The 15,632-nt window shown below is 40.4% G+C and overlaps 1 protein-coding gene across 1 annotated transcript in view; it reads left to right on the forward strand.

Annotated features, from left to right (window-relative positions):
• mmut (methylmalonyl CoA mutase) overlaps positions 1–15,632 on the forward strand; it is a 55,807-nt gene that overhangs the window by 34,503 nt on the left and 5,672 nt on the right. The window contains exons 8-12 of the mRNA XM_080453204.1: positions 228–343; positions 2,169–2,284; positions 3,345–3,476; positions 3,697–3,844; positions 9,871–10,038. Coding sequence (XP_080309330.1) covers positions 228–343; positions 2,169–2,284; positions 3,345–3,476; positions 3,697–3,844; positions 9,871–10,038 — 680 coding nt within the window. The remainder of the gene's footprint in view (positions 1–227; positions 344–2,168; positions 2,285–3,344; positions 3,477–3,696; positions 3,845–9,870; positions 10,039–15,632) is intronic.

Here is a 15,632-nt window from a genome sequence, read left to right on the forward strand (position 1 = left end):
AGTTGAGATTTTCTTTTGTCAAATAATATCTTAAATGTTTCTGATGCAAGAGTGAAAGTCTGACTGCGTGATCTTTTCTGCTAATTGATAGTTTTATCAAAGATTTCTGCTCATTTGCTAAATACAGCACTCCACTCCGTTCTGCTTTTGAAATGATTGTGCATAGTTTTTTTCCGGTCATGTTACCCCATAGTTGCTAATACCACGTGTATATTTGTGTGGGCCAGGTTCAGAGGTCATTGTCGGGGTGAACAAGTACCGTCTGGAGAAAGAGGAGACCGTAGAGGTGTTGGCCATCGACAACACCATCGTACGTCAAAAGCAGATAGACAAACTCAAGAAGGTAAGTGACCCCACCCCCAGCTTGAGGCACTTTTAATCTTTAAAGGATCTACACCATGAATTAAAAAAAATAATATATATATTTAATATCATATTGTTTATGTCACTCAAACGTTTTTCAAAAGGTTTGAGCCTAAATCAAGCCTCAGATATACTCATTCCAACTAACTTCTCTCTGGCTTATAAAGCACTTTCACCTGCAATACCACATTGTCTTGATTTGCACGTGGCGCTATTGAGCCAGTTTGTATGCATGTTATCTCCTGGTTCTGAGTGGAAAAAGTAAAAAAAAAGAAACTGAAAAATGGGAGGGATTGTACCGCTAGTGACGTCACTTTCGGGGCCAAATCAGTTTGGCCTGTTTTGAGACCAATTTACATAAAACCCCAGATATGCTGTGAAAGCCTGAGTGCTCAAACTGGGGTATTTTCTGGGATAGAAGAGAGGTAGGGGAGACCAAAAACACACAAACTAGAAAAAGTGCTCCTCGGAGCACTGCCAGACCCCCCTAGTGGTTGAAGATCAGAGCACTACGTCAGGCGAAGCTTGGCCAATCAAGGGGACAGGTAGGAAAAGAGGGACACACTTAGGTAGGAAAAAAGGGACAGACCGTAGGAAAAGAGGGACACGGGTAGGAAAAGAGGGACAGACCGACAAAGCCTCATGTAGGCCGACCCTCTGGGTCTGGCAAAAAGAAGGAAACGTTCAAATTCATGGTGTAGTCCCTTTAATTAACGTGAAGGGGGGCAACGATTAATCAAATGAATCAACAAAAATTGGTTACAAAACATTATGCTCGATAATAGTCGATAATTAGTTAAGGTAGGTAGGTAACTAATCGCAAATGTTTTTCACGCAGTGGAGTTGTGTGAGTTTTTCCAGAACTATGTTAAGGAGTGAGCACATATGCACGCACGCACGCACACACACACACACACACACACACACACACACACACACACACACACACACACACACACACACACACACACACACACACACACACACACACACACACACACACACACACTGAATCTACCCTGATGAGTGGAATGACTTTTTGTGGATCAATACACAACCTTGAGAACTTGAAAGGAGACAGGTAGTCATGAAGCCATTTTGCAGGCAGTTTCTGCCTGCAAAATGACCTTGCATTGTCTGGCTGTTTATGTTTAGCACATACTGCACAGCCTATCCTTATATAACTAACTACACAGAGCGCGTTCAACACTTTGGGCCTCCCCTTTATATCAATGCTTAGATAAGACCAGATACCGTACCAGATTAGAGGTCTTCACTGTTCCAAAAAGTTGGACCGGTTCCGAAATGGACATGGCCCATGGGACTTTGTTACCTAGCATCTTTATCTTCGCATAATAGGGATGAACGCTGTGCCACTTGTAGTGACATGAAATGCGGTAAGATTTGACCTCTGCACAAAGGTCAAACAAAGGTCACATTTCGCTCCATTTGGCAAGTTGTCACATCGAAGGTAACGGTTTGATTGAGGTAATCAAATGAAAGTGGTCCTCCATGCCTGTGACATGCCTGTCCCATATTGGTCCGTGGCCTAAATTTTTCATTATTATTTCTTTTCCATCATGCTAGGATGACAGTCATTTCTAAAGGTTTTCCTCTTGATTTGATATTGAACATTACTGAATAGACTGCATTCAATGGTTTAATAATAATAGAATGTTTGCTCAGCTACCTGCTCTCCAAAATGTCCCTTGGAGAATATGCCATACTGCTGCGGCGGCTAACATACAATAGCACGTTTCCCATCATTGCTGTGATTGTTATTTCATGTTTATCTTCCCTTGCAGGCGAGGGAGAGCCGTGACCCCGCGGTAGCGAAGAGTTGCTTGGCTGCCATCGAGGAGTGTGCTCGATCCGGGGAGGGAAACCTGTTGGCCCTGGCCGTTGAAGCATCTCGTGCCAGGTCAGACGTCAGACACACACTTCGTTTTATTTATACAAGAAAAGGTGACAAATTATGTGTCATTTGTTGACATTTCCATGCAGTTCTCCTGTTTTACACCTCTCAATACAATACAGGCCGACAGGCAAGTAGATTAATCTAGATGACAGTAATACAGTATAATGTAATTTTATTTATAGGCTCATTACTTGTCAACCATTGTGCAGTGGTATTCACTGTGTGAATTGAACCTCCCTCCTTTGACAATGACAGGAGATGAGTCTGTGTTACTTAGTTAACCTTACGTTTCTTAACGTCTGACAGCCTCACGCTATGGCCTGACAAGTTGCAAACACTGACAGAACACACACACACACACTAGTTTTATTAAACATAACTTCAACTGACACAGCCAAAAATGCTCATACATTGATAGGCTACCGAGTCCCGACTCTCCATTACAGAGACCTGTAAGCAGCATGTCATGGCACGAAGTAGAGTAGAGAATAAAGCTAGTTGCGTGATCCAGCAGCAACTAACAAAAATATATATATATATATATATTTGACAGGAAATGGAGAGAAAGATGGCGAGTGACATGTAGCAAAGGCCGTCGGGATCGGACCTCGAACCTCGGACCGGTCCAGGCCAATTCTCACAAATTTTAGCGACTGTCCATTGTAGAGATGCATCTTATAAGCATGGTGTAAAGAATGAATCCACGTCACGTTATCCAGCAGCAAAAATCAGTAATTAAAGTTTATGGTATACGTCGGCTTGCTTTGGTGGGAACTGTTAAGAAGAAACATTATATCCCCAAAAATAATTATCCTTTGAACTGTATAGGCATAGGCTACTTGTATTATTTATGATGTCGTTTTGTAAAGTCATGTGGCAAGACACGAGTGGACTAAATAATGGCTAAAGGCTAAACTGATAGTACTGATTTAGTTTATGATTGCCATAATGGTGAGAATAAAATGAGTGTCCGTGTGATCACAGTAAAGAGTTTTGATGAAATGAAAACTCAGTGATTTTACTTTGTACGATTGCCAGTGTAATGTGCCTCTTTATCTTTCAGGTGCTCTGTGGGAGAGATAACGGATGCCATGAAGGCGGTGTTCGGTGAGCATAAAGCCAGCACAAGGATGGTGAGTGGCGCTTACCGCAGCGAGTATGGGGAGCATGAAGATATTGCCCGGACCCTCAACAGGTAATAAAGTAACAGTCAGTTAAACAAATATAAACATAATTGTAAAGTTTAACATATAATGATATAATAAAATTACAACATGTGAAGTTGTGAACCCATGTGGACGTACATGTACATGTACATGTAAAAAGTGTTGAATGACTGAAATAACCAGAATCATTTTTTTGGTTTCAATGGAATGGTTGACATGCTGGTTAATGTTTGTTATTTTGGTTTCCAGAGTCACAGAGTTTAAAAAGCATGAGGGCAGGAACCCTCGTCTGCTAGTGGCTAAGATGGGTCAGGATGGCCACGACAGAGGGGCAAAGGTTATCGCCACAGGGTTCGCTGACCTGGGCTTCGATGTGGATATTGGTCCTCTGTTTCAGGTTAGTGTCGAATAAAAGCATCCTGTACAATAAGTGCTATTGTACATCCTGTACAATAGCATAGTCTCTCGAGCCAGACTGTTGCCTCCCACAATTTTCAAATGCTTCCGTCATACACTACAACGGAAGCGCTGAAAATGATGTCCTGCGTGGCTACGCAAAACTACTAATAACCACTGGATTCTTCCGATATTCATCAGCGTTAATAAATGCGGTTAAGGCATGTGGGATTATTTTTGATTAGATGCACGTCCTGGCATCACAAATGAGCCCATAGCAAGGTGACAAGAATTATACATGTTAATGATTAAATTGAAAACAGGATTTATTGTGGACGCTGAACATGGCTAAATACAAAGTACCAATCAGTACATGTGTGAATATTGGCGGCCATTTTGCTCTTGCATCATAAATCCCTGAGCATGATGTACGAGCAACATTGCTGCCGTGTGATAATGGACCTGCATTGTATTCTGGGACTCAATGGGTACTCAGCGGTGTTCCATCAGCAATATTGACCCTATAAGCCTCCTGCAGAGAACAAGCAGAAACACAAAGGAACATGGCAAACAGCGGGAGGGTAGTTCTTAGTTGGACACATGTGTGACTGTTTATTCCCGCTGACATACAATCCATTACCAGTGTGAAGAGATGTGTGGAGATGAATTGCCCAATTGAATTTCTGACCACCCCCTCCAGAGATATATACAGTAGCTTTTGGTTGATCTCTCGTCTCCAGGACACCCTTTGGTGTGTTGATTTTTATTTTTGCATGTTACCTCTGTTCAAATAGACCCCTTAACACATCCACCGCCAGAGGTTAATCTCATAATGTACTCACCAGTGCCAAGGTGTTTTTGTTGTTTTTTTGTTTTTTTCATGTCGCCATAGATCTTGTTAAAATCCTTAAGATTGAGCCGTGAACGGTCTGTTTACATCCGCGAGATCTCCCTGTATCTCCCAGTGAAGACCGCATGTCAAACGGACTTCCATGACTGTAGTTAGAGCGGATTACGTTAAACAGTGAAATGCGAGGAGAAAAAACTACAGGAAGAGAATTGAGTTTCAGTTTCGTCTGTAGAATGGGAGCGGGCGTGATCGTCGAAACCGGATCCCAAATAATTCTATTTCCTGTCATCAAACCGGAAACGGAAGTGGATCAAAAAAATTCCGAAAGTGCACCCGGACCGCGCATGCGCGAAAAGACCGCAGCCCGTAGGACTACGGGCTCGGCGCTTAACCGTTGGATTTAACGGCCCGTAGAACTACGGGCCCGGCGGTAAAGGTGTTAACAGATGACGTCACACTGATAAGAACCAGTATGCGGGCGCAGGCCGGCACCAAATGAAACCCATTCTGTCAGGTCTCGCTAGGACGCGCCTCACTAGCCAACACACAAGAGGAGGTTGAATGAACTGAAACCAGCGCACCCCAAAACAATACGTTGGGAATTGATTGCATGAAACAATCACCTGTGCGTCCAGTATTCAATGTTGGAAAAAAAAAATTGGTCTATAGTTACATCACAGGTAGAGTGGTCACCTGGGAATCGGAAGGTTCCCGGTTCGAGCCCAGCTCATCCCAGCATTGTGTCGATATGTAGTACTCGAGCAAGACGCTGAACTGCTAATTGCTCCCCGGGTGCGGTTCGGTAGCTGCCCACTGCTCTTTCCAGTCAATCAGTAACTTTGTGCAGGCTAATTACTTTCATGTGGCTGACTTCCCCTTAGCGCCTGTCGCTGCGCCTGTCAGATTACTCGCACCTCCCAACCTGCCCGGTCGCCTCTCATTGAAAATGAATTACTAGATGCGTCAGTTGATTCCCGTGTGAAAAGATCTTAACATGTTTCTTCCAGCTCCCAACTCTGCCCCATGTAATCCACGAAGAAGTGACACATCAAATGTAACTAATTGCTTGAATGATTGAAAAAAATAAGAAAAGAAAATGTAACTCATTAACTCTTTGACTGCGGACGACGCGATAACGCGTCAAGTGCTACTTTGTCCAGTTGGCCGTCGACGCGCTCGACGCGCTGGACGCGCGTTCATTGTTTAATCTCTGATTGCGCTATGCTGCTTAATATTCAATGTTATTCTCGAGTTCCACTTACTTCACGGACATCTGCATCCGGTTTCATGACCTGGATTCCGTTTCCGGTTTTTGATTCTTTTCCCCAGTCATTTTCGTCCAAAATAGGTAAATAAACGGTCTTTCACACGGTATGACGGACAAACGGACAGTTTCTCTTCTATAATCTATGGTCTGGGTGACGATCAGTCATCGCCGTCGTATATCACAACGTAATTTTCGCCGATCAAAACAATGGGGGGGACGTCACATCCGTTTTCATGTTTTTCCTTGTCTAATCTATGAAGAAGGGTGAGAGAGACCCAACGACATGATCAAAGCTGTCATGTGCTGCGCTCTAGTGGCGGATTTGTGCTGGGTCTTTACATTATGTGTCCTTAAATTATTTTCATGAGAAAAATTCAAAATATAAAAATAAAAAAACACGAAAATTGCTGGCACTGGGGGAGTACTTTATGAAAATACTCTGGCAGTCAAAGAGTTAATATGTTAATCCCTTTGATTTAACGCCCACCTCAACAGAATCTTTAATGTCCATTCTTATGTCTTTATTTTACTTTTTTTACTTTTTCATTTTACTTTTACTTGTCTGTGTATTTCTAGTATTTGTTACTTTGTTTGTTGAATTTTTCTACTCGAAAAAAAGAAAAGAAAAGTAAGTAAAAAAAAAAAAAAAAAGTTATGACATGGCTGTGTTGTGATGTTGATTTCAGTCATCATTATGGGTGATCTATACTTCGTAGTACAACAGTGTCACACAAAAAATAGCATCCGCGACATGGTGTGAGCTTGTAGAGCTGCTATTTTCGCCGTGTGACACCATTGTACAACAGAGCATAAATTGGGCATTAGGCGGATTAGATCTGGTAGCGAAACATGTGCCTTACAGAACACACTGACCGAATCAAAGGAACACGGTGTTAAGCCAGTGTTTCATCATCAAACTTTTCAAAATGGCAATAATCCCTGCTTGAAGTTTTTTAATGTATTCCCTTTGTATGTTCTTTCCTTCTCATATCCACTCCACCAAAAATTATGAATATGTTTTGGAAGCTTAACTATGAAAATCCTGGGGAGTTTTTTTTGTGTATATCTAAACACTAAATATGGATTTTTACCACCAAAATCTGGTGGTTGAGATCTCCACTAACTGAAAACTGGTGACGTTGCACCCAAATTTTTTAATTTTTTTACTGTTCTACCTTACCATTTTAAAACTTGCTACTGTACTTGGCACAGACAAGAGAGTGGACACAAAACTTTTATTGCTTCATTGCTTAATTTATTGTGTGCATGCATGTGTTTTGAGAACACATGGTACTGACAAATGACTTCATCGTCTCTTCTCATAACTGTTTATTCATTTGCACAAAATCACACACTTTATTCTATGATTGCCTACATTATGTTGTAGATTTACATTGAGATTAATTTATAACTTTATAACTAATTCCAATGAATGGGCCATCAAAGTAAACAAATAAAAAACACAGTTTAAGATTGGAATCAGTGTAGACTAGAGGGTCCTCCTCTTGAGATATTCTTGCAGGGGCGTGGAGATTTTGGCATGTTGATTCTACTGTAGGGGTGTATCATATCGGCATATTAATGAGGGCTTGATTCTACAGGCATGGCATATTTTCATAATTACTAGGTCCTGCAATGCTATTTTTTTCCTGAGGATTTAAACCACACGTTGATTCTACTGTAGGGGTGTATCATATCGGCATATTAATGAGGGCTTGATTCTACAGGCATGGCATATTTTCATAATTACTAGGATTTAAACCACACATGTGAACACATGTGAACACGTGTGAACTCACTGAACTGCGACTTAAAAAATCTCGTTGAGAGTGAGAAAATGTGAGATTGAGAGAGAGAGAGACACACGCACACACACACACACACACACAGAGAGAGATTACAAAAACCACGCAATACTGCTGCACTCATGATTTGGCCAATTATCCACTCTACTGAGGTGAATAACATACAAACCACACATAATTAGGTGAATGCGCTGCCTCACTCTCTCATTTATTGGTCTCGGCAGAGAGCTTTCGCTGGTCATGCTGGAATGACTCGTGATGCAACTGATGAACCAGAGTATGAGGGCCTCTGCTCCACTCTGTATGAAAATAATATGAGGGTATTGTAATTGTAATATGAGCTCCTTCAACATGCTTGCATCATAAGTAGACTGTTGTGGTAAAGTTGAAGAGCTTCTCATTGGGGAAAATGCATCCCTTCTTCTCACAGCGACTCTTATTTTATGCATTCTGCTTGGCCTGTTACAATAACATACAATAATAGTCTAATTGCAATTATTTGAGATAATCCATTTTTTGGGGCGTAATCATCATAGTCGTTTCCATGTTGAAATGGTCATACATTTATGTGAAAGAGCATTTTTTATGTTTTTTTTGTTTAGTTTTTTGGTGATCCCATACGTGATTTATGGTGGAAGTGAACGTTGAAATAAAGGGATAGAGCATACAATGGTAGCGTAGAGTAGGACTATTTTATTAGAAAATACATTTGATTTATGTGGATTGTACTGTATGTGTTATAGTGTAGAAGTTGTGGAATAGTATTTCTGTACACATTTGTAAATGGAAGCAACAGCACGCCTTGTCTGCGCACGCACGCACGCACGCACGCACGCACGCACGCACGCACGCACGCACGCACGCACGCACGCACGCACGCACGCACGCACGCACGCACGCACGCACGCACGCACGCACGCACGCACGCACGCACACACACACACACACACACACACACACACACACACACACACACACACACACTAACTAACAGGGCATCTGTACATACGTAGGCTGATAGTCATGTAGGTTGTGTACTGTAGGTTGAAAATAGTACAGTATGTGATAATTATTGTGCTCAGACTCAGTAATACACATGCCCACATGGTATGCTTTTAAATAGCAAACAATCATTAGCCAGAACAGCATGTGCACACACACGCACACACACACACACACACACACACACACACATGCACGCACACGCACACGCACACACATACACATACACATACACATACACACATACACTCACACACTAACATACACACACACACACACTAACAGGGCATCTGTACATACAGTACGTAGGCTGTGTAAGGGGCTGCACACGCAACATGCAAGATGTTTAAATAATTCTGTAGCTTTTAGCGTGATCTAAGTGCACATGCTTATCGTGTGTGTGTGCGGCCAGTCAATGCCTGAGGTGCCATTGTGCACTGTGTATGACCCCTACAGACGTCCACCACCCCCCGGCAGTCCTCCCTGCGAAGAAAAAGGAAGGTTTCTATGGAATTGCAGTGCGGTGTCAAAGTGACGCAGTTACCGCTATGAAGTGTATAAAGCAACTTTCCATAGGATCGATATAGCACTGGAATAACACGTGATCATAAAAGTACTGCGTTTAAAATATAAATAGAATAGAATACATTATTGGCAAGCAATAAAAAAACCTAGGGCACGAGTGGGTCATGACACGAGTGGGTCATGACTTGTCATGATGTGCTCGGTCAGCTCTGTACTGTACAGTCATTTGTGTCAGCGCGCATGCGCCACCGCCTTAAGGGCAAAATGTTGGGGGAAATGGCAAACATTTATTGATTATTAGAAGCGGAGACACATGCGAAGGTGGGAAAGTTAAGCGGTTCAAACGCCAGGCCCATGAGCGATTTTGGTGTCAAGTTTGACGGCAATTGGACAACTGGTCGACTATGAGTTGGTACTGGACACACAGTGTTACAGGCTGGCTCGGGGCTACTACTTTGGGTTCAAGTAGTGAAGATGTTTTGTCCCCCACATGTAGACCTGGTGATGTAAAAATGTGGTTTCAGTTGAAAATTGTACATCATTCTTACAACTTTTTGATCTTGCTGTTGTGTGAACAGACTCCCCTGGAGGTGGCCCAGCAGGCGGTGGATGCTGACGTCCACTGCGTTGGGGTCAGCACGCTGGCAGCTGGACACAGAACTCTGGTCCCCGAGCTCATCAAGGAGCTAAGGAAGCTCAACAGGCCCGACATCCTGGTCATCTGCGGGGGCGTCATCCCACCACAGGTACTTTAACATATTTTCTTTCTATAATGGCCACTTATACTTAATTCGAAAGCCACTTCGGATGAGTGTAGGGATCCTTTAGGATTTTACCGATTCCGGTTTAACGGTCCGATTCCTTAACATTTACCTTTAACGATTATTTTAGGGGGTTCTAAATGGACCCTTACAGGTCTTTAACTCTGAGAGTGTACATGGTTCCATTTGTGGTATACTCTCAGAGTCAGGGCCGGAGATCTGGCTTGAGGCTTGGGGGGAGGGGGGCGGTGTGCGCGAAGCGACTGGATTTTGCGGATTTTGTTCGTTTCTTTTCGGTTTTTGGTTACTTTATTTCGGGGTTAGGGTTATGTTATTTAATTCTTATTTTTGCCTGATTTTACTGATTTATTATCAAAAAAATAATTATTTTAATAATATAATAATAATTATTTTATTTTATTTTATTATTCTAAATGACTTGGGGGGTGGGGGGGGGTCCAATCTGAACCTAGACGTGAAGTCCTTATACCAGTTCTGACAGTGTGATAAACCAGTTCCGGAAACGGTTTCAAACGCGATGTGAATGTGGTTGATTCCGGCCACTTAGTATGTCAAAAGAACAAAGAATTAGCATTGACTCTTCAGAATATAACTCCAATTCTTGTAGTATGTCTTATGTTAGTTTGCACCTCACATACTATCCAAGGAATGGCGGAGATTGTCCTGTCGTTTCAATGAATTTATTGGCAAACATCCAAGTCTTGATATTCACCTGAGCTTCTCTCATATCAGAATCCTCTTTCTGACGAGGCTTTGCAAAATCAACACAGACACTTATGGACAAAAACTGTTTCGTTCTACCCTTGCTGATGAATACAATCAATTAACCTCCTCTCTCCGTTCAGTCTAACCTTAAAGGAGAATTCCGGACAAATTAAGTGTTATCTTTGATGTCTCGTTACTCACCTACCGATGTGAAAAGTAGCGTTCTTTTTTTTCATATATTCCCCTGTCGTCATTTTTTAAACACCCTCCGTTGTTATAATGGGAGCGTGAGGGTTAGTGAAGTTCGTCTATTATAACCGACGCAATGTTATTTTTTTCTCTACTACGATTCATTGTAGAGTCTCATGATAGTCAAACATGCGCTGAAAATTCCTGCGAGCCTGCCGTTAATGGCGAACGATTTAACACTGGTTGCTTGTTTCCAGAATCTGGCAACACGAGTTGCCAGGTTCTGGAAGAAACAAGCAACCAGTGTTAAATCGTTCGCCATTGACGGCAGCCTCGCAGATAGTTTCAACGCATGTTTGACTATCATGAGACTCTACTATGAATACTAGTAGTGAAAAAAACAACTTTGCGTCGGTTATAATAGACGAATTTCACTAACCCTCACGCTCCCATTATAACAACGGAGGGTGTTTAAAAAATGACGACAGGGGAATATATGAAAAAAAAGAACGCTACTTTTCACATCGGTAGGTGAGTAACGAGACATCAAAGATAACACTTAATTTGTCCGGAATTCTCCTTTAAGCCTGATGTCCCTGGTGAACTGACAAATTAGCGATGCCAAGTTGAAAGTGGTTAAATGATTGAGTGTCTCCACTGTCAAATTTGTGTACGTGTAGTCATTAGTCCCCGTTCTTGGCGACCATTTTGACAGGTATTTATTTTATTTATTAATTTATTTACCAGGGACAGTGCACATTAATCAACATGTCCGTTTTCACATCCATGTAAATGAGCCAGAGTTAGCCAAAAGCTAATTTTCATCTGTAGCCCCTGCGCAGGCTGTTAAAAAGTGGTGATATAACCATCCATACAAAAACAGACATATCAGTACATTACAAGGCAAGTAAACATAGTATAGGAGACTTTACTTTAATTACAGTAAAATATGAGAAATGACAGCAGTGACAAATAGAGCTGATAATCACCCATGTAAGTACAGTATTACACTGTAGCCTACATGCACGCATCAAACGATCAAAAGTAATCCAATAACTCCTCAGGATAGATCAATAAAGAATCCATAGTCCAGGAAATCATCTGACAGGAGCTAGTCCACAACTCGGCAGCGAAAATAAAAATCTCACTGGTATAATGACTCATTGATAGATATTCCTGTGTGCAATCTCCAGTGATTGTGGCATGCAGTTATTTATATTCCACAAATAGGCCTAGGCCTTGCAAAAGAGATAAGCAGTAAAATATGGCCTGACATAGTGAAAATAGCCGATCTACAAGCTCACAAGCTGTCATTATGAGGATATGCAGCCTGCGGTATATATTTTCGTTATTTGATGTATAATGAAGTATATAGGGCTTAAGTAGTCCTTTAATGGCAATGTGTACATGATGTTTTAATGCAGGCTAATAAAGATAGGGCAACATAAACACATAAGAATCGAATAAGTGTGGAAAAACTCAGATCAGATTCACTGCTTAATGAACAGTAAAGGCAATAGGAGTTGAACCTGGTTGTTAGCCTGGTCTGGAACAGGCTAATTTATTTATTTCACATCCTGATTTTTCTGTTCTTATGGCAAAAGCTAATCATGATTTAGAAAATATTTCAAAATGGTTCAAATTAAACAAATTATCTCTCAATATAAAAAAATCTAATTTTATTATATTTACATCAAAAAACAAAAAATATTGTAAATCTAACACCTGTCTGTCTATAGGAGATAACCCAATCACTCAGGTTTCATCAACAACTTTCCTTGGAGTAATTATCCATGAAAGTCTAAGCTGGAAAAGCCACATTAGCCATGTCTGTAAAAAAATATCTAAATCTGTCGGCATTATTGACAAATTCCGTAGTTGTGTTCATCATAAGTGTCTCCTAACCCTTTATTATAGTTTAATTTATCCGTATCTTATATATTGCAATATCATTTGGGGAGCTACTTATCCTTCACATCTAAACAAACTCCATATGTTGCAAAAAGGATTCTGCAGGATTGCTACGTGTAGTGATTGGTCTGCTCATTCTGCCCCACTTTTCAAACAACTTAATATTTTATCAATTTTTAATATACATAAATACCAAACCTTTAACTTTATTTTCAAAATACTGCTTCAGCCAGATTCATTTTCTTTGCCCTGTAAAGCCTTCTTCCAGTTCAACAGTGATGTACACCATTTTAATACAAGACAGGCAAATCATTTACATATCCCAAAGTTCCGTACTGGTCTGTGTCAATTTTCCATCAGGTATAGGGGGGCTCATCATTTTAAATATAAGCTAAAAACCCATTTGATTAATCAACACAACTCCCAGAGACATCCACTCTTACACCCACCCACACACACTTGCACCTACACCATTTTATACTAAAATGTATTTTCTCTAGTATTCATACTGTGTATCTATTGTTGTATTTGTATTTTTGTATAATTGTATGTACAGTATGTTGCCAAATAATTTATTTTTGGTTTCTATTACTTTGTATTTCTTTCTTGTATTTCTTAAGTGAGGTGAGATTAACCTTATAAACCCGTTTTCTAAATCTCACCTGCACATCCAACACAATATTATGCTGTTGCTAAAAATGTATTGTTTTTAAATGTGCAAAAAAAAAAAAAAAAAAACTTCACAGAATACATTTCTAAGGTAACTAATGTGGCATTGCTTTCATGAAACCGAGTCATGGATAAACATATCCAGGTTAACTGGCTAAATTAATCTGGTGAGATAACTCAGCTTTCATGAAACCGATTCATGGCTAATATAGTTAGGGAGAGTTAGCCCATTTTTTGACCAATCTGGAAAATAAATGCTTACCAATAGCTTTCTTCACAAATGTGTTCATAAAGGTGTCTACTATCACCTCTGAATTTGTTCCAACCCAACTCCCTTGGGAAACTTTGTGGGAGCCAATCAAAGTTGGGGTACCCGGAGGGCCTGGGCAAACAACTGAACATTTTTAATTGGCCAATATGAACTTGTGGGATGTGTTTTTGGGGTGCTAAATCCATTCCAACCATTAGATTTTAGTGAAAAATTACTCCTGGCCATAAAATCGGCCACGCCTACTTTTCAGCGGGCCATCAATCCATCCACCATTACAGTGGCTGTAATTGTCACTTATTTATCTTTGTTGAGTAGTATATTTTGATTGTTGGGGTTCTTAGAAAGTCAAATAAAAATATCTCCATTTTCTTCTGTTGCGTTTAGTTTGCATAATTTGCATAATTAGCTAAATATTGGCCAACAACTGGAAACAACAGTCTAAGTCCATGTTTGTGTTGTCCAGAAATAAATATATTACTATGGTGCAGTCATGCAACCTTTAGTTTCCTCATTAGCATAATATGCAACTTAGAGAGATGATCTCATACTCTCATAGACTAAGGGTTAGGGTTAGGGTTTATTGTTTCCATATCCAGAAATTATTATCTTGACATAATTAAATCATGCATCCATTTGTAATTAGCATAAACTATGCAACAATTTGTCTGAAACCAGGAAATAGATATATTGGATGTTCATAAATGAATCTCTTCCGATAACTAAGTTATGTAACTTTTCCTCATTAGTATCATTTGCATAATTATCATCTAAAATAAAGAATGTAGAAAATGGTCACAGACTTCCTAGATTAAGTACAGTGTATGTCGCAGGGATTTACCTCCAATCCCTAACTATAAACCAAGATAATTTCATCCAGGATAGTTGATAAATCCTGAGTTAATCTGCTATCTAGGTTTTGTGAAACAGGCCCCTGGTTGTGAAGCAGTATGTTATGTGTGAGAAGATCATAGCATACATGAAGAGTTTAGCTGCGTCTGTTGTTAGATATGGTCTTATGTGCCTAAAATTAGACCGATTGAATTTGATTGTGTTGGCTACATTTTTAATATGTAAACACTGATGAATGTAATAACGTTAATTGTGAGTTTCAGAAAACATAACGATAAAAACAGTCTACACTGACACAAACAGACTTTTTGAGGATTTATTGTCAGCAGTGAAAGACTAATGTGTTTCAGGCTGGAGTGTCAGAGGCTCTGAGATACTGACAAAGACTTAAGGCTTTAGGCTGAAACGTGTTCGACTTTTATTACTGTTTGTGAGTCAATACTAGGCAGTGCCCATGTGTGAGTCCCATGTGTGAGTGAGTTTACTCCCTTCCTCCCACTAAACAAATTCCCCAAGGCAAGAATGTGCTCTTGCCTAGATGACTAATGTCCATGCTCAAACATTTACCACCCTACACGCAAGCTCTAATTGTTTGATGTTTTCCCCTAAAATGACAATAGACAATATATTGCACAATGCATCTGTATTGTGTGATACTTTTAATCAATGCCTGCAAATGATATGTTCTTTATGAAGGTTTCCCTGAGGCTCAGCCACCCCCTAGACATCAGACAAGCCTCTGCTAGATTTGTCAAAACACACTGGCATTTAAAGTGTTGAAAAAAGTTTTTTTCACTCTCGTTAAAGAAATGAATCGTTATCTCTGGTCATTTGTCAAGGCCTCAAAGTGAAATTGCATTGTTGCAATCAGTAGCAGAAGAAACATCAAACAAAGACACACAAAAAAAGTGTGTTAATTTAAATGATGAATAGCCTGCCAAAGAGTTCAAGCAGATATACTGGA

The sequence above is a fragment of the Gymnoscopelus braueri genome, assembly GCF_963280865.1.
Source record: "Gymnoscopelus braueri genome assembly, chromosome: 16".
In the NCBI taxonomy this organism is placed as follows: Eukaryota; Metazoa; Chordata; class Actinopteri; order Myctophiformes; family Myctophidae; genus Gymnoscopelus; species Gymnoscopelus braueri.